The 17,271-nt window shown below is 51.2% G+C and overlaps 2 protein-coding genes across 2 annotated transcripts; one reads left to right on the top strand and one right to left on the bottom strand.

The window, feature by feature from the left end:
• Positions 1 to 128: 128 nt before the first annotated feature.
• faf (ubiquitin carboxyl-terminal hydrolase-like faf) lies at positions 129 to 14,247 on the top strand. Its single transcript, XM_070286634.1, is given in 19 exon segments — positions 129 to 326; positions 1,483 to 2,284; positions 3,317 to 3,465; positions 3,529 to 4,742; positions 4,815 to 8,109; positions 8,170 to 8,614; positions 8,668 to 8,983; positions 9,049 to 9,160; positions 9,163 to 9,201; positions 9,265 to 9,418; positions 9,491 to 9,799; positions 9,863 to 9,974; positions 10,029 to 10,138; positions 10,211 to 10,562; positions 10,624 to 10,883; positions 10,952 to 11,084; positions 11,086 to 11,544; positions 11,614 to 12,012; positions 13,103 to 14,247. Coding segments are annotated over 18 exon segments (8,343 nt in total). The 5' UTR covers positions 129 to 326; positions 1,483 to 1,955; the 3' UTR covers positions 13,259 to 14,247.
• A 216-nt stretch (positions 14,248 to 14,463) lies between these two features.
• Mccc1 (Methylcrotonoyl-CoA carboxylase 1) lies at positions 14,464 to 17,267 on the bottom strand. The gene is made up of 7 exons (XM_017171128.3): positions 17,120 to 17,267; positions 16,240 to 17,005; positions 15,675 to 16,181; positions 15,324 to 15,618; positions 15,076 to 15,263; positions 14,851 to 15,022; positions 14,464 to 14,785 (listed from the first exon to the last, which is right to left on the bottom strand). Exons 1-7 carry the CDS (start codon positions 17,158 to 17,160, stop codon positions 14,655 to 14,657), a joined length of 2,100 nt encoding a protein of 699 aa, XP_017026617.1. The 5' UTR covers positions 17,161 to 17,267; the 3' UTR covers positions 14,464 to 14,654.
• Positions 17,268 to 17,271: the final 4 nt, after the last annotated feature.

Here is a 17,271-nt window from a genome sequence, read left to right as displayed (position 1 = left end):
TTCTGCGGAACCAGTTCGATATCCTCACGGGATTTGACAACACTGGAAAAAAGTAGAGTTGCCAAAAATCGATGTTCACAGCCGAAAGCACCACGCGAACCAGTTCAGTTCAAAACTAGTTCGCCTGAACTGCACAACCCTAGGAAGAAATATAATTTAATTTAATAAGTTTAACTATAATTGACACAGCAAACAAGCAACAAACAAAATAGAAACAAGCAGGCCGTATCAGGCCGAAAGTCACACAGTCCGCTGCGTGGTCGCGAAAAATCGGAAAGAACCAAAGCAGACGCCATTTTGTCTATATTGGCCGGCTGAGGGGCCGTGTAAGTGTAAGCTCAGGGGCCAGAGAAGAAAAATTCGCAAAATATTAGTTTTCGGTTTAGAGCGAGTTAGTTAGAGGCCGAATTCTCGTCCGTCTGTTTTGCTCCAGCAGCCTGCAAGAAGAGATCATTTTCGGGGAAATAGGAGGAATGGTGAGTTGTGTTCGATATTCGCAAAAAAGAAATAATAAAATATATGCTGTGCGTGTGAGTAGAGCGTGTCGGTGAGCGTGCGTCCGTGTGTGAGTGCCAGTGAGTGTGAAAAACAGAAGAGCAACGACGACTGAACGGAAAAATAATAAAAAGCCGCACTGGCTCCCGTCCTTGAGTGACTTCCGTTAGCTCTCTCCCACAACTCCCAAGTGAAGTGATAGATAGAAAGTGAGAGAGGCCCCCGTGCCCCCGCCGCTACCACCACACCCGGCCCTGAGGGGCTGGGGAGATGATTCTTCATCTTCATTCCTTTTTTTGCATCGTATCGTCTCTCTGTGCCAGAAACACAAACACGGACAAACGGACTTGTGAAATCTTTATGCGTAGTTATTTTCACCACCCCTTCTTCGCACACCCCCTTCGCTCTCATCCCACCGGCGCTGCCACTTGCTCCACCCACCGACCGACATTTCGTTTAAAAGGATGTTGCCGGGCGGACAGGAGTGAGAGAGAGACAGAGAAAGAAAGCGGAGGTAGCGAAACAGAGAGACGAATGCGACGTGATGTAATTTTCGTTAGCAAAAATGTTCTTTGTTTGCCCAAAAAAATAATAATAAATAAATAAGAATGAAGAGAGCAGCAGCAGCGTAAAACAAAAACAACATTAAATTAAATTCACATACTTGCCACGGCTGTGGGTGTGCGTGCGTGCGTGTGTTTGTGCGAAAGAGAGTATGAAGGAGAGGGAGCGGGAGCGTAATTTGTGTGCTTTTGGAGCATTATTTGGCGTTTGCTGCCCCCCGTCTATTAAATAATATTGATTTTTCATATTCCAACCCAACACAGCACTCTCTCTCCCATACACGTACTCGCGCTCACTCACACAGCGACCTGCTATTGTGCATGTTGGTGCGTGCTCGCCCCTTGCTGTGTGTGTGCCTTTTTCGGTCTCCCTTGTGTGCCTGTATTTATTTGCTTCTTTGCTTCTTCTTTTACTTCGTTGCAGTTTATAGATTTTTGCAAACTGTGGCCGCTGACCAGGAATATGTAAACGCAACGCAGCGCGCCGTTCTTATTGGAAAAAGGACAATAAGCTAGTGAGTTCCAGACGCAGAGAGTCAAGAAGACAGACAGGAAGAGAGAGAGAGAGAGAGAGCCGGGAGTCGCCGACCAACAGTGCCTCAAAAACCACAACAGCAACAACAACTGGCAACTCCCATATCTTGCAAAATTGGACAAAAGGGACACGGATTGCGGACTGGGACATTTTTCACAACTGCCATAAATCCAAGACGACTCACAACCAAGCCAAAAAGAAAAACGCCGCCCAGTGCAGACTGCAGTAGGATTATTAAGACACCTAAAACTAGCGCTCCTGCACCTTCATTTCCTTCGCTTCCGTTGCCTTTTGCTTTCCGGAGCTCCGCAAGACGACGACGCAGTTAAGGAGGATCCGACGACGACTCCGCCGCCTCCACAATGACGTTCGATACGCGCAGGCAAACCACCGGACAGCCGGGCACCACCACCAGCAGCAGCACTACAGCAACCACCACAACGAGTCCGGCACAGAGCACGGGAACTGTCACGGGCACGGGAACAGGCGCAGGAACGGGCACAGTCACAACATCGAGCCAGCCAGGCGGAGGAGGAGGAGGCAACGGTAGCGGTAGTGGCAGCGGCAGCCTGGACAGCAGCAGTCAGGAGCAACAGACACCGCCGCAACAAACAAGCCAGAGCTCGGATGCTAGTTCGGATGTGACAGCCTCGTCCTCGGCGGGCAGCGTGGAAAGCACCGTCACACTAGTGTAAGTGGGGGCGTGTCAACAGAAGATCCCCATTCTCCGATCCTTGCTAGCCTAGCATGACGGCTCCCAATTAGCGGAGGTTTAGTGCGTAGTTTATTGCACTTAATTAGCCAGGGCAGACAGGCAGCTGTTTGTCGATAACTTTTCGGGGTGTGTGAACTGCTGCTGCTAGTGGTAGCAAAACGTCCAGAACACCCTTCCACCTCCAACCGAACGAACCCCAACCTCAGACATCCGTGTGTTTACTTTTGCGCAGTTCCCTCTTCCACTTGCATTCTTTGTTTGGCCAGGGCTGGGTCTACAACTACCACTACCTACCCATATCCACCCGTAATAAATTCATTAAAATATGCTTTGGGCAGCAGCAGCAGCAGCTGATTTTGGCCAAGTTAATTCGAGAGGTGTCGTCACCCAGAACCCACTAAATTCCATTACAAACACCTCTGGTTTACGTGTGTGTGCAGAAACGTGATAATACCCAACAATGAGGCAATATAACCTTATCTCTAAGATGCACAAATGTACATACATTGGCCAGAACGAATTTACCACAAACAATTATACTAATATATTTACGGGACATGGCTATTAGTGTTTCATTTGGAATACCCATGCAGGGCTTTTATTATCTTATCTTGGCCTGTCCTGTCCATCATTATTAGCTCACACTAGAGACCCGAGGAACTGGAAGCATTTGAGTTCGTAATAGGTAGTCCTGGTTAGATCTATGTTTTAATGTGGCGAAATATAAGCGATAAATCGGTATTCTATTAAGAGTATGTAATATAATTATCAGTAAAAAAGGGAAATTAATAAAATAAGTTCAGATACTTTTTCAAAATTATCGTTTTTTCATATTTTAATCTATCAAAATGTAAAATTTTGGAATTACTATATGTTCATGGAATTACTATATGTTATAAATATTATGTTGGAAAATGTATTTTTGATTGAAAGGAGGTCAAGTGAGGTCTTTTAATAGTCTTATTTTAATTTTGGCTTAAGCATATTTCCCTTTTTTACCTCCCACAGGCCTCCAGAGAAGCTGATATCTTCATTTCCCACCACCAAACTGAGATCGCTGACCCAGAAGATATCCAATCCGCGGTGGGTGGTGCCCGTGCTGCCGGAACAGGAACTGGAGGTGCTTCTCAATGCGGCCATTGAGCTGACCCAGGCCGGCAAGTTGATACCAAAACTATTCCTAAAAAACAATTTCTAATTGGATTCTGTCCTTTTTTCAGGTGTGGATCATGACTGCGAGCCTTGCGTGGAGTTTTACCGCAATGGACTGAGCACATCGTTTGCCAAGATCCTTACCGACGAAGCCGTGAACTCGTGGAAGTATAACATCCACCACTGCATCCTCGTGTCCTGCGGCAAGCTGCTCCACCTGATAGCCATACACATGCAGCGCGACAATCCCTATCTGCTGGACCTGCTGGCCATTGTCTTCGATCCGGAGAACAAGTTCAACACCTTCAACGCGGCCCGCCAGCCAGAGTGCTTCGCCACGCCGGACTGCATTTGGGGACCATTGGATAGCAACAAGATGTACGCCCGGCCGCCGCCGGAGCCAAAGAATGCTCGAGGCTGGCTAGTTGATCTCATCAATCGCTTCGGTCAGCTCGGTGGCTTTGACAATCTGCTGGAGCGATTTAACAGCGGTCTGGAGCTGCTGAAGCGCAATCAAAACAAGTCCTCCGTCGCCGGAAAGAGTCTGGAGAGTAGCGGTGATGGTGCGGGCCAGGATAACCGCCTCACTCTAGCTCTCATCCACAGCCTGCTCCGACCCTTTGGCCAGTGCTACGAGCTGCTGACGCCGGCTACCATCGCGAAGTACTTTATGCCCACCTGGAACGTTGTGCTTGATTTGCTGGACAGCTTCACAGACGAGGAGCTGAAGCGCGAGGTGAAGCCGGAGGGGCGAAATGACTACATCAACGGCATTGTGAAGTCCGCCCGCTTCCTGGCCAGCCGTCTTACTGGCCAGGAGGAGTTAATACGCGACCTGGAGATGTTCCGCCTAAAGATGATCCTGCGCCTGCTGCAGGTGTCCAGCTTCAATGGCAAGATGAACGCCCTCAACGAGATCAACAAGGTGCTGTCCTCGGTGGCCTACTACTCGCATCGATCCCAGCCCCTGCCGCACTGCATGCCCGAGGATGAAATGGACTGGCTGACGGCCGAACGGATGGCCCAGTGGATAAAGTCGTCGGATGTATTGGGCATCGTGCTCAAGGATTCGCTGCACCAGCCGCAGTACGTGGAGAAGCTGGAGAAGATCATACGGTTCCTGATCAAGGAACATGCGCTGACGCTGGACGATCTGGATGCCGTTTGGAGAGCTCAGGCCGGCAAGCACGAGGCAATTGTGAAGAACGTGCACGATCTGCTGGCCAAGCTGGCCTGGGACTTTACTCCAGAGCAGTTGGACCACCTCTTCGAGGCGTTCCAGGTGAGCTTTTCAATTCCTAAAATCCCATTTTCGCTCTTTACCAATCGATGTATCCCGTATCCCCATATCCAGGCCAGCATGACAACGGCTAATAAGAGGCAAAGGGAGAGGCTCTTGGAGCTCATCCGCCGGCTGGCTGAGGATGATAAGAACGGCGTGATGGCCCAGAAGGTGCTGAAGCTGTTCTGGACACTGGCCCACAGCCAGGAGGTGCCGCCGGAGGTGCTCGATCAGGCGCTCGGGGCCCACGTCAAGATCCTGGACTACAGCTGCTCGCAGGAGCGGGATGCCCAGAAGACAATTTGGCTGGACAAGTGCGTTGGCGAGCTAAAGTCGGGCGACGGATGGGTTCTGCCTGCCCTGCGCCTCATCCGTGACATCTGCTGTCTCTATGACACCACGCCGAACCATGCACCGCGTACCCAAACGGGCACAAATCGACAGCAGGTGATTGAGCGGCTGCAGAATGACTACTCGCTGGTCATCCTGGTCACCAATAGCCTCACGGCTTATATGGAAAAGGTACGCCAAATGGTGGCCGAGACACCGGGCCTGGAGGCAGCAACAATCCTGATTGACGGAAGGTTCCCGCATCAGGCGCAAATTGCCGAGCGACTGGAGTTCCTCAAGTTCCTCCTGAAGGATGGCCAGTTGTGGCTGTGCGCCGATCAGGCCAAGCAAATCTGGCACTGCCTGGCGGTGAGCGCCGTCTTTCCGGCTGATCGCGAGGAGTGCTTCCGCTGGTTCGGCAAGCTGATGGGCGAGGAGCCCGACCTGGATCCCGGCATCAACAAGGACTTCTTCGAGAACAATATCCTGCAGCTGGATCCGCACCTGCTCACAGAAAGCGGGATCAAGTGCTTTGAGCGCTTCTTCAAGGCGGTCAACTCCAAGGAGGACAAGCTGAAGGCCATCCACAGGGGCTACATTCTGGACAACGAGGACCTGATTGGCAAGGACTACCTGTGGCGAGTGATCACAACCGGGGGCGAGGAGATTGCCAGCAAGGCCATCGACCTGCTGAAGGAGGTGTCCACGGCTCTGGGGCCACGGTTGCAGGAGAACATTGGTGAGTTCCACGAGATGTTCATCGGCGAGTGCTGCTCCAGGCTGCGGACCCACTACGGCAATATTGTGATCCTGGGCAAGACGCAGCTGCAGGAGGAGCTGGAGGCACCCGACCAGTCGGACAATGCCAACGACGAGTCCAAGGACTCGAAAATGCGCTTCATAGAGGCCGAGAAGATGTGCCGCATACTCAAGGTGCTGCAGGAGTACGTGAAGGAATGCGACCGCTCCTTTAGCGGCGATCGCGTCCATCTGCCCCTTAGCCGGGTCACCCGCGGCAAGAACACGAGCCTCTACATCCGCTTTCAGAACCCAGGCCGGCCAATTGACGACCTGGAGATTGTGACGCACAGCAACGAGACCATGGCCGCCTTCAAGCGCAGTCTCCTCAAGCGGATCAAGGGCACCTCCACGACCAACATCAAGGTGGATCTCTTCTACACGAATGGCGAAATGATTGAGGTCTCCGACGAGATCAACCCCCTCTACCAGTACACCATCCGCGACAAGATGATCCTCACGGCCAAGCTGACGCCCGTTGGCACTGGTCTGGCCAGCAGTCCCGACTCCTCGAGCGACTCTAGTACCGGCTCTCCGCCGCGTCCCTGCCCCGACATGCAGCGCGTTGAGTCGGAGAGCACGCTGCCCGGCGTGATTATATCGCAGAACTACCAGTACACCGAGTTCTTTCTGAAGCTCTACCAGCTGGGCAGCGACTTGGAGCACGGCCGCCTGCGCGAGAGTGCCAAGATCCTCCTGCACCTGCTACCCTGCGACCGCCAGACGATGCGCCAGCTCCAGTTGATGTGCAAAGTGCCCAAGACGGCGATAACAGGAGCAGCTGCGGTGGCCCCCAAAGAGGAGGGAGATAAACTGAACTCCATTGAGCAGCCGCCGGTTGCCAGTGAGGCTGAGGAGGAGAGTAACTGCACGCCGGAGCAGATGTTCCTGCACCCAACGCCCGCCCAGGTGCTGTACAATTTGAGCGTGCTGCACGGACTGCTGATTCCCGCCTTGGAACCGCTGGGCGAGCCGGCGCTGCAGGTGCAGTCGGCGTGGATGCACTCGGGCTGCGCCCACTTTGTGCTGGAGCTGCTCACCAAGAACAATTTCCTGCCCAGCGCCGATATGCATACGAAGCGTGCCTCCTTTCAGTGCGTCCTGCGACTGGCCAAGTTGTTCCTCTACATTGTGGGCAGCGTGTTGTCGCGCGTCGGCGATGAGCCCATGATCTGTGACCTGGACAACGGAGCCCGCTCCCAGGTGGACATCCTCAAGCAGAACTTTTCGACGATGCCCAACAGCTCACAGGGCACGCTGCGGGCTATTTCCGCCAAGTTGGCCGTGATTTTGGCTCGCGAGATGCTGTCCGCCACCCAAGAGGGCGACCGCTGCCGCACCCTGTTCAGCTCGATGCTGCAGTGGTCCTGCCCGGACATCTCCACCATCAAGGCGGTGGTGCAGCTGGCCTGGGCCTCGTCCTGCGGCAACCTGCAGGCTTTGGGCAGCAGCAGCAGCAGCAGCGGCGAAGGCTTCGAGGATGATGTGATTGTGCCGGACGGCCAGGACTTTAGCATGTGCAAGGAGGCGCTCGAGGTGCTCACCATCTCGTTCATCCTGAATCCGAGTGCCAATGAGGCGTTAAGCAGCGACAGCAACTGGCCCAAGTTCATCACCTCCATTGTGCTAAAGAATCCGTATCGCCATGTGCGGCAGGTGGCGTCGGAGCAGCTGTTCCTGGCGTCCACCTACTGCGCCGGCGATCGGCGCCCATTCGTTTACATGGTCAACCTTCTGGTGGGTGCCCTGAAGACGTTGGTCCCGCAGTACGAGGCCACCTGCTCCGAGTTCTTCTCGGTTCTATGCCGCACGCTGTCCTACGGCTGCATCTACAACTGGCCGTTGCAGATCGGCGAGGGACTGCTGGGCGACGAGATCAAGTGGCTGCAGCGCATACGGGAAAATGTCCGTGCCACCGGAGACACTCAGGTGCACGAGGAGCTCCTCGAGGGCCACCTCTGCTTGGCAAAGGAGCTGATGTTCTTCCTCGTTCCCGACTCGAAGGCCCAGCTCAACGAGCTCATCCACGAGCTGATCGACGACTTCCTCTTCACAGCCTCGCGCGAGTTCCTGCATTTAAGGCGGCAGGGCAGCCTCCGGCAGGACACTGTCCCGCCGCCAGTCTGCCGCAGTCCGCACACCATAGCCGCTGCCTGCGATCTCCTCATAGCCCTGTGCCAGCTGTGTGTTCCTAATATGAAGCTACTCACCAATACACTCATCGACTTTGTCTGCACGGGTGAGTCTTTTTATTTTAATTTCGTTTTTGTATTTTATGTTAATCTTCTCATCATTTCAGACACGGATCCGTTGCGGGAATGGGATTACCTGCCGCCTGTGGGCGCCAGGCCCATTAAAGGTTTCTGCGGACTGAAGAATGCCGGTGCCACCTGCTACATGAACTCGGTGCTGCAGCAACTGTACATGGTGCCGGCAGTGCGAGTTGGTATCCTGCGTGCTCATGGGGCTTGCACCACCGATGGCGAGGATTTTAGCGGCGACTCGGATTTGACGGGCGGCGGCGGCGGCGGTCTGGGACCAGCGGCCCTCTTCTCCGGACCCGCCTCTGCCCTAGTCTCCTTCTCCTCGTCGTCGTCATCGGGTGCGGGTTCCGATGATGGGTCGCAGGATGTGCGCAAGAACTACCATGTGGTGATCCTGAAGCATGTCCAGGCCATATTCGCCCACCTGGGCCACAGTGCTCTTCAGTTCTATGTGCCGCGGGGTCTCTGGACGCATTTCAAGTGAGTGAAGCTTAGCATAGATGAGATCCCAACCTAAATCCCAACTCTTAAAGGCTGCAAGGGGAGCCGGTTAATCTGCGCGAGCAACAGGATGCCGTGGAGTTCTTCATGTCGCTTTTCGAGAGCCTCGACGAGGGCCTAAAGGCTTTGGGCCAGCCACAGCTGATGAATGCCACGCTGGGCGGATCCTTCAGCGACCAGAAGATCTGCCAAGAGTGCCCCCATCGCTACTCCAAAGAGGAACCATTTAGTGTATTTAGTGTCGATATTAGGAATCATAGCTCATTAACCGAATCTCTGGAGCAGTATGTCAAGGGGGAGCTGCTCGAGGGAGCCGATGCCTACCATTGTGATAAATGTGATAAAAAAGTAATGTGTACTAGCTTGGCTTCCCAGTCTTGCCTTACTTATTATATATCCTTGGATCCCCACAGGTAGTTACCGTTAAGCGGCTCTGCGTGAAGAAGCTGCCGCCCGTGTTAGCCATACAACTGAAGCGCTTCGAATACGACTACGAGCGCGTCTGTGCGATTAAATTTAATGATTATTTGAATTTCCTCGTATCCTGGATATGGAGCCCTACACAGGTGAGTCTTCTAGCAGCTAAACATTTTACAACCATATTATTTTATATATTATTTTCCTTGCAGTGTCTGGCCTAGCCAAGCTTGAGGGCGAGGTGGTCGAGGTGGGTGATAATTGTCAAACAAACAGCGTTGAAACAACCAAGTACGAACTGACTGGCATTGTGGTGCACAGCGGGCAGGCCTCCGGGGGCCATTACTTCAGCTACATACTCTCCAAGTGAGTCCTTATATCTATCCCCCAATATCATATCCCCATCTCATTGTTTTTAATTCTTTTAATCCCCTGCAGAAACCCTGCCAACGGCAAGTGCCAGTGGTACAAGTTTGACGATGGCGAGGTCACCGAATGCAAAATGCACGAGGACGAGGAGATGAAGGCCCAGTGCTTTGGCGGCGACTACATGGGCGAGATCTATGACAACAACCTGAAACGGATGCAGTACCGCCGCCAAAAGCGTTGGTGGAACGCCTATATGCTGTTCTACACCCGCTGTGACCAGACGCCCGTGCAGTACGAGCCCAGTGTGGAGCAGTTGTCGCTCACGGAGAGTCGCAACATGGTTCTGCCGCTGCCCAAGCCCATTGAGCGCAGTGTGCGGTGAGTTGGATGAGGGATTATCTTTTATAGACAATTTTAATACATTAATTAACCCTTTTCCAGGCACCAGAACATACGGTTTCTGCATTCGCGTAGCATTTTCTCCGTGGAGTTCTTCAACTTTATCAAAAAGCTGGTCAGCTGCAATATACCCTCTGCGCGAAGCGATAAAATTGTGAGTTTTTTGAAGGATTACAGAGCTTAAACTGAGTATTCTTACTTCCTTTAGACACCTGCCGCGGAGGAGCTATCGTTGCTGGGCGTGCAGTTGGCCTCGCAGTTCCTGTTCCACACTGGTTTCCGCACGAAGAAGTCCCTACGTGGCCCTGTCATTGAATGGTTAGTTTGTTAGAGGAGTTTCGCTTTTTCTTTATTCCATTTATTCATTAATTAACTTGAATTTCTTGGCAGGTACGACACGCTCTCACATCACATACGTTCCTCGGCGCTGGTGCGCAAATGGTTTGCCAACCATGCGCTCCTCTCGCCGCCATCACGGCTGGGCGAGTACATCCTGATGGCTCCCTCGCCGGAGGTGCGCACGGTCTTTGTCAAGCTGGTGGTCTTCTTCTGTCACTTTGCCATCAACGATGAACCCCTGGCCGGCTACGATGGCGCCAATCTGTGCGAGCAGGTGCTCATCAGCGTGCTGCGCCTGCTGAAATCGGAGGCAGCCGACTATGGCAAGCATCTGCCCCACTACTTCAGCCTCTTTAGCATGTACGTGGGACTGGGCACTCGCGAGAAACAGCAGTTGCTGAGGGTGAGTGAGGATTCTCATCTATTTTTGATGAACCAACTAAAGGCTTTGTTTTTTTCTGCAGCTCAATGTGCCGCTGCAGTTCATCCAAGTGGCTTTGGACGACGGTCCTGGGCCAACCATCAAGTACCAGTATCCGGAGTTCAGCAAGCTGCATCAGGTAGTCTCCCATTTGGTGCGCTGCAGTGATGTGAGCGAGAAGTGCCAGAGCTCCAATCAGAACGCCCGCCCGCTGCCCAATCCCTTCAAAGATGCCACCGTGGGCCACGAGGAGCTGAAGCCTTTGTCCAGCGAGTGTATGGAGCTGCTCTTTAATCGCACAGGGTGAGTGAGGCTTCGAGAGAGGGTATAGAAAAATGGTTCTCATTGATTTTTAACCCCTTTTTCTGCAGCTACATCAAAAAGGTGATTGAGGACACCAATGTGGGCGACGAGGGTTTAAAGCTGCTGCAATACTGCAGCTGGGAGAATCCGCACTTTTCGCGCGGCGTACTCACCGAGCTGCTGTGGCAATGCGGATTCGCCCTACTGCCACGACATGCGCCACCACACAGACCTGCTGCTGAACATCCTGCTGATCGATGACTCTTGGCAGCACCATCGCATCCACAATGCCCTCAACGGAGTGGCCGAGGAGCGCGAAGGCCTGCTGGACACGATACAGCGGGCGAAGACGCACTACCAGAAGAGGGCTTACCAGATCATCAAGTGCCTGACGCAGCTGTTCCACAAGTCGCCGATCGCCCTGCAAATGCTCAACACAAATCCGGCCATCAGCCGACACTGGAGCATCGCCGTTGAGTGGCTGCAGGACGAACTGGAGCGTCAGCGGGGCATTGGCTGCCAGTACAACTCGTATTCATGGTCGCCGCCGGCGCAGAGCAATGACAACACCAACGGCTATATGTTGGAGCGCTCGCAGTCGGCGAAAAACACATGGACCATGGCCTATGAGCTTTGCCCGGATGAGAGTAGCGAGAAAACGGTACGTAATACCCTGAAATTTTCCACACAAGAGTTGAGTACTGATGAGGCTGCTGCTTGCCAGGATCAGGACGAGAATAACGAGTCTGATTTGGAGTCCAACATGGACGAGAATAAGCCGGCTGACCTGGCTTCAACTCAGCCGGGAGGCGTGCAGGAGGCCAACACTGGTGGTGGTGGTGGCTCGGAGCAGCCAGCGGACAACAAGACCACCAGCAGCCCGTCGACAGGCGCCTGGCCAGCTCGTGTGGATAGCAATGCTATACCCCGATTGTCGCGACAGCTTTTCGGGGCCTACACGTCGACCGGCTCTCCCGGTAGCAGTAGTGGCGGCGTCACAGCAGCCACGACGACGGCGGGCAGTGGCGCCAACAGCGAGACGGAGAGCAGCGCCCAGGAGACGGCTGGGGAGACGAGCATAAACGGGCTGACGAACAGCCTGGATCAGATGGAGATAACGACCAAAAAGGTAATTGATGAGGACAGGGTTTAGGACTTTGTGAGTGTGTCCGAAGCCGAGAGGGAACCCTCAAGAGTCGCCTGCCAAGTAGTCCCCCAGGAGCAGAAACAGTACACACAATAAACACACGATATACACACAATTCCAACTTCAATTCTGCGTCTCTAAATCTTTGTGTCTTTGACCAGATTGAATTTGATACCTTTGCAACTAAGAGAAGAGTTTGAAGAGGCTAAGAAAATGCTGAGCCGCTCTCAATTGCAGGGGTATCCTTGGCTTCGGTTCCCGAAGATCCGTCCGAAGACTGGTAGATATAATCGATATAATATTGAATTTAACCTCTTGAAAATATCTATCATGATATATGTTTATTTTAATTATCAACAACGAATGTCTTACGGTTTTTTTTCGGCCTTCCGATGTTGTTTATTCCCCCTTGTTGTTGTTCTCCCCTTAAACTGTATTCACACACGCGCAGCCTGGCTTGCGGAGTCGCTCCAAGGGTGGCAAACTGCCACCGGTACTGTTCCACCATCATCAGTTACCAACGGCCACGGAGCAGCAGCTCAAGTTGAAGTACCAGCAGCTCCAGGCCCACAAACAGCAGGCCCAGCAGCAGCAACCCAAGCCAAAGGAGGAGCCACTACGCGGTGATATTAGCAAGAGTTCCTCAAGCCGCTTGATTTGATTTGCCGCCAAGTTAGTTAGAGTTGTTGTTTCATTTGAGTCCCGATCAACCGCGCAACCGCTCGCCTTACTTTGTGTTTGTTTCGATGAGTTCTTCTGTTGACAGTCCCCGGCACAAGCGAGCTGCACTTGCCATCATCCCCCGGAAGCTGTAGCTGTGTTTAAATTTGTTTTTTCTTTACTTTCCACTGCAAGCTTTCTCTGCTCACCGCCACATACATACACACTCAAGCTCATCAGCTCACAACAATCATACACACACAGACACACCCACACTCGATTAAAGAGGTCCTTAAAACACTCGAATGCAAATTACTGCTTACCTGGCACGCAGACGCTGACGTAGCACCCGTATAGCTATTAAAAAATGATAAATAGACTTTTTCTAATCGAAATCCTTTGGCATTCGCAGAAGCAACGCAGGATATTGAGAAGAAAGCTAGTGGAAAATAAGGACGAGGAGGACACGACGGGCGAGACAACAGAGTTTAAATTGGCGGATGAGGTCCCAGCGGCGACAACAACTGCCACAGTATCCACACCAACGACGGAGAAAAACTTAATTTAAGCCGAGAGAAAAAAGAGGAGAACAAAAATAACAGAAAAGAAACCACAAACGAAAAGTTCTTTGCAATAAAAATGTAATCGCAAATTAACAAACAAAGATTGAGAGGAGCAACAACTTATGATGAACATCCATATAGCGTTAAGTGAACCAAAGCAGCCTGACAATGAGAACGGTGTGGAAGCAACAGGTGTTTTACTATACTAGTAGTGGGGCTCCCGCCGTCGAAAACGAGACTTAATGGGTTTAGAGGACGTCTGGGAGCGAGTCACGAGTCAAGGGGAGCAGGTGGGATGTATGTACCAGCAAAGGTGTTTAGTAGTTATCGAACTTTATAATTACCTTAACAAGATACACACAGACACACCCACAAAACACACACACTTTTGAAACAAAGAGAAACACACTCATAAATACTAAGATGCGTTAAGTTGCACGTTTACAGTACCATATAATTGTATTTATATAGTATATAAATGATGTATTACGTATTGAAGCCGAGCAACATTTCCTAATACTAACCGAAACGAAACGAAAAAGAAAAGAATAAAATAAAATAGCAAAAAAATAAATAAAAAATCAAAACGACATGATATAGGATGCGGATACGATATACTAGGGAAAACTAATCGAAACGAAAATCGGCTGAATGTATGAATTAGGGCAAAAGAAACCAAATTGCATGTGAAACTGTTTCCATAATCATATTTCAACAGCGTAAATCAAGTTAATGGGATGCTAAATCAAACGAAAACGAAGCAAAAACATAAAAACAAAAAGCGGAAAACAGTATAAACTCAAAAGCAAACTGGACTAAAGCAACACGAGAGCATAAAGAGAGAAACTTGATTATGTTTATACCAAGTATACGTACATATATATATATATATTTTTAATTGAATTAGTGTTTTGTATTAAGTGAAATTTGTTAAACATTTATTAAATTATTATGTTTTAAGTTGCTAATATAATAAAAGCGAATTGTAAGCATTCTCTCGGTTGCCGTTTTCGTTTACCACATCCAAAGTCACCGCTAAATTATGTACGAAACTCAATTTTAAATTTTTTATGTACTCATTCATGATTCAAAACTCAAAACGATGAATCACATTTAGGAAATGTGTGCGTGTGTGCGAGAGAAACTGAATAAATCTTATACATCCATTAAAATTCAACAAATGAAAATGAAAACTTCACTTTTTTCAGTATGCTTTGTGAAATGAAAGGGTTTTAACATTTTTAATGCCATAAAGGGACAAAAAACAACATAATTCTTCCATTAAATGGACGCTTAACTCTAATAAATGCACTTGGTTATCCCTGGACGTTGAAATATTCCGAATATTTATATACTTGTAGATAAATGCAACAAAATCCCTGGTACTTGGGTTGGCCCAGTTTACTTGGCCACCTCCTCGTCAACGAATGTAATCACTGCCGCTCCCTTGGCCACATTGTCGCCCTCGGCTCCGCCAATCGACTTGATGACGGCATCCTTGGGTGCCTTCAGGATGTGCTCCATTTTCATGGCTGTTAAAAAGGCATAACATTTAAATTTAAAATATAAAACAATATAGAAATGTGTTGAAACCCACCAATAAGCACAGCCAAGCTGTCGCCCTTCTTGACCTGATCACCTGGCTTCACCAGGACCTTCTCCAAAACTCCAGGTATGGGTGCCACCACCCTGGAGCCACCTCCTCCCAGTTGATCCACCTGAGCACTCAAGAACTTGGGCTGCACCAGCTCAAAGTCCAGTTTTCCGCTCTGTTAAAACGATAAATTTAGGGAAAAACAGTAACTTTTCATGGATAATCTACCTCCAAGAACAGGACCACACTGGCTCCATCAATATTGGCATTGTAGGTGGTGATATTGCTATCAATATTGGCACGGATCTTGAGGCGTTCGCCATCTAAGACTCTTTCTGCTTTGATCTTTTGCCAAACGCCATTGTCCACCTGAACTTGAACATCTTCCCCATTGAACTTCACAGCCACGGAGTAAACTAAATGAAAAATAAGTTATGTATAAGACAATCTAATTAATAATCTAAATTAATGTTTACCTTTGTCATTGGCCTTTAGGTTATAGGTCCGGATCAAGTCGTAATTCAGGCGAAGATTAGGTGTGGCTGCAAAGGCATCCCGGCTTCCTCCGCTGCTGTTGCTGAAGGCCGACTGCAATTCATTAAAGACCAGGGCCAGGGCAGCTTGGCCCACCTGCTGGGGGCTGATCACAATCGGCGGAAAGAGGGTGTCAAAGTGCTGATCGATAAAGCCCGTGTGTACGTTGGCCAGCTGGAACTCGGGATGCGAGGCCAGGTCGATGAGGAAATTGATGTTCGTCTCCAAGCCAGAGATCTAAAAATCAATAAAAATGTAATAACCAGAAAGCAAAGATTGTGACATCAACTTACATGGTACTCGCCCAGTCGAGCAATCAGCGAGTTGAGCGCTTGGGAGCGGTTCTCGCCCCACACCACCAGCTTGGCTATCATGGGATCATAGTGCACAGAAACCTCGTCGCCCTCGCGGACACCGGTCTCCACGCGCACCTCAGCGCTGGGCTGGGGCGTGGACAGGTAACGCAGTGGTCCTGCTCCGGGCAGGAAACCTCCCCTCGGATTCTCGGCATAGATGCGAGCCTCGAAGGCATGGCCACGGCGGGTGATCTCAGACTGCTTCAGCGGCAGGGGCTCGCCGGCGGCAATGCGAATCTGCCACTCGACCAGGTCGGTGGCTGTGATCATCTCGGAGATGGGATGCTCGACCTGCAGCCGGGTGTTCATCTCCATGAAGTGGAACGAGAGATCTTCCTTGTCCAGAATAAACTCCACTGTGCCGGCTCCAACGTAGCCCACGGCCTTGGCAGCTCGGACAGCGGCCTCGCCCAGTTCGCGACGCAGCTCCTCCGACAGACCAGGCTGAGCAATTAACAAAGGTTAAAGGAAGAATCTATTAAGGCTAAATCTCCATACATACCGCTGGCGCCTCTTCAATAATCTTCTGGTGACGACGCTGCACGGAGCAGTCGCGTTCCCACAGGTAAACAGCATCGCCATACTGATCGGCAAAGACCTGGACCTCCACGTGACGGGGAGAGCGCACATAGCGCTCCAGCAGCACGGAGCTGTCGCCAAAGGACTTCTGGGACTCGGTACGGGCAGAGTTCAGGGCGGTGAGAAAGTCCTCCGGCTTCTCGGCAATTCGCATGCCCTTGCCGCCGCCACCACGCACGGCCTTGATCATCAACGGAAAGCCAATGATCTGCGCCTCCCTCTGCAGGCACTCATCGGACTGATCCTCGCCATGGTAGCCGTTGATGATGGGCACTCCGGCAGCAGCCATTATCGCCTTGCTCGTGCTCTTGATGCCCATGTCTCGGATGGCGGAGCTAGGTGGCCCCATAAAGATGACGCCCTCCCGCTGGCACAGCTCCGCGAACTCCACGGACTCGGAGAGGAAGCCATAGCCCGGGTGGATGGCCTGTGCGCCTGATTTCTTGGCAATGTTCAAGATGTGCTCACCACGCAGATACGAGGCGGAGGAGGCGGCCTCGCCCACGCGATACGCCTCATCCGCCAGCTGTGTGTGCAGGCTCTTCTCGTCGGGATCGGAAAACACGGCCACAGTGCGAACGCCCAGCTTGCGGGCGGTGCGGATCACACGGCAGGCGATCTCGCCCCGGTTGGAGATCAGGATCTTGTTGATGGGCCGCACCTTGGGGGTGGCTTCGGTGGCAAAGCACCTGTGACCGGGGGGAGAAAACAAAAACAAATTGTACAAGTTTATGTAATCGTTCTGGAAGTGGAACCTGTTGATTCTAATGGCATCTGGCGGCAGCTGGAGCCTGTATTCTCACCTGACATTGGCTCCAACGTTGCGGAGTAGTCTGGCATACATTCTTACTCTAAGTAAATGCAAAAAGGTGTATTAAAATAAATAAATTTTAACAACTGGCACTCGGCTGTTATCACTAGTGATGCCAGTTTCCCGATAGTATCGGGCCGATAA

This window comes from Drosophila kikkawai, chromosome 3R (assembly GCF_030179895.1).
Source record: "Drosophila kikkawai strain 14028-0561.14 chromosome 3R, DkikHiC1v2, whole genome shotgun sequence".
NCBI lineage: Eukaryota > Metazoa > Arthropoda > Insecta > Diptera > Drosophilidae > Drosophila > Drosophila kikkawai.
This window is presented reverse-complemented; position numbering and strand designations above follow the sequence as displayed.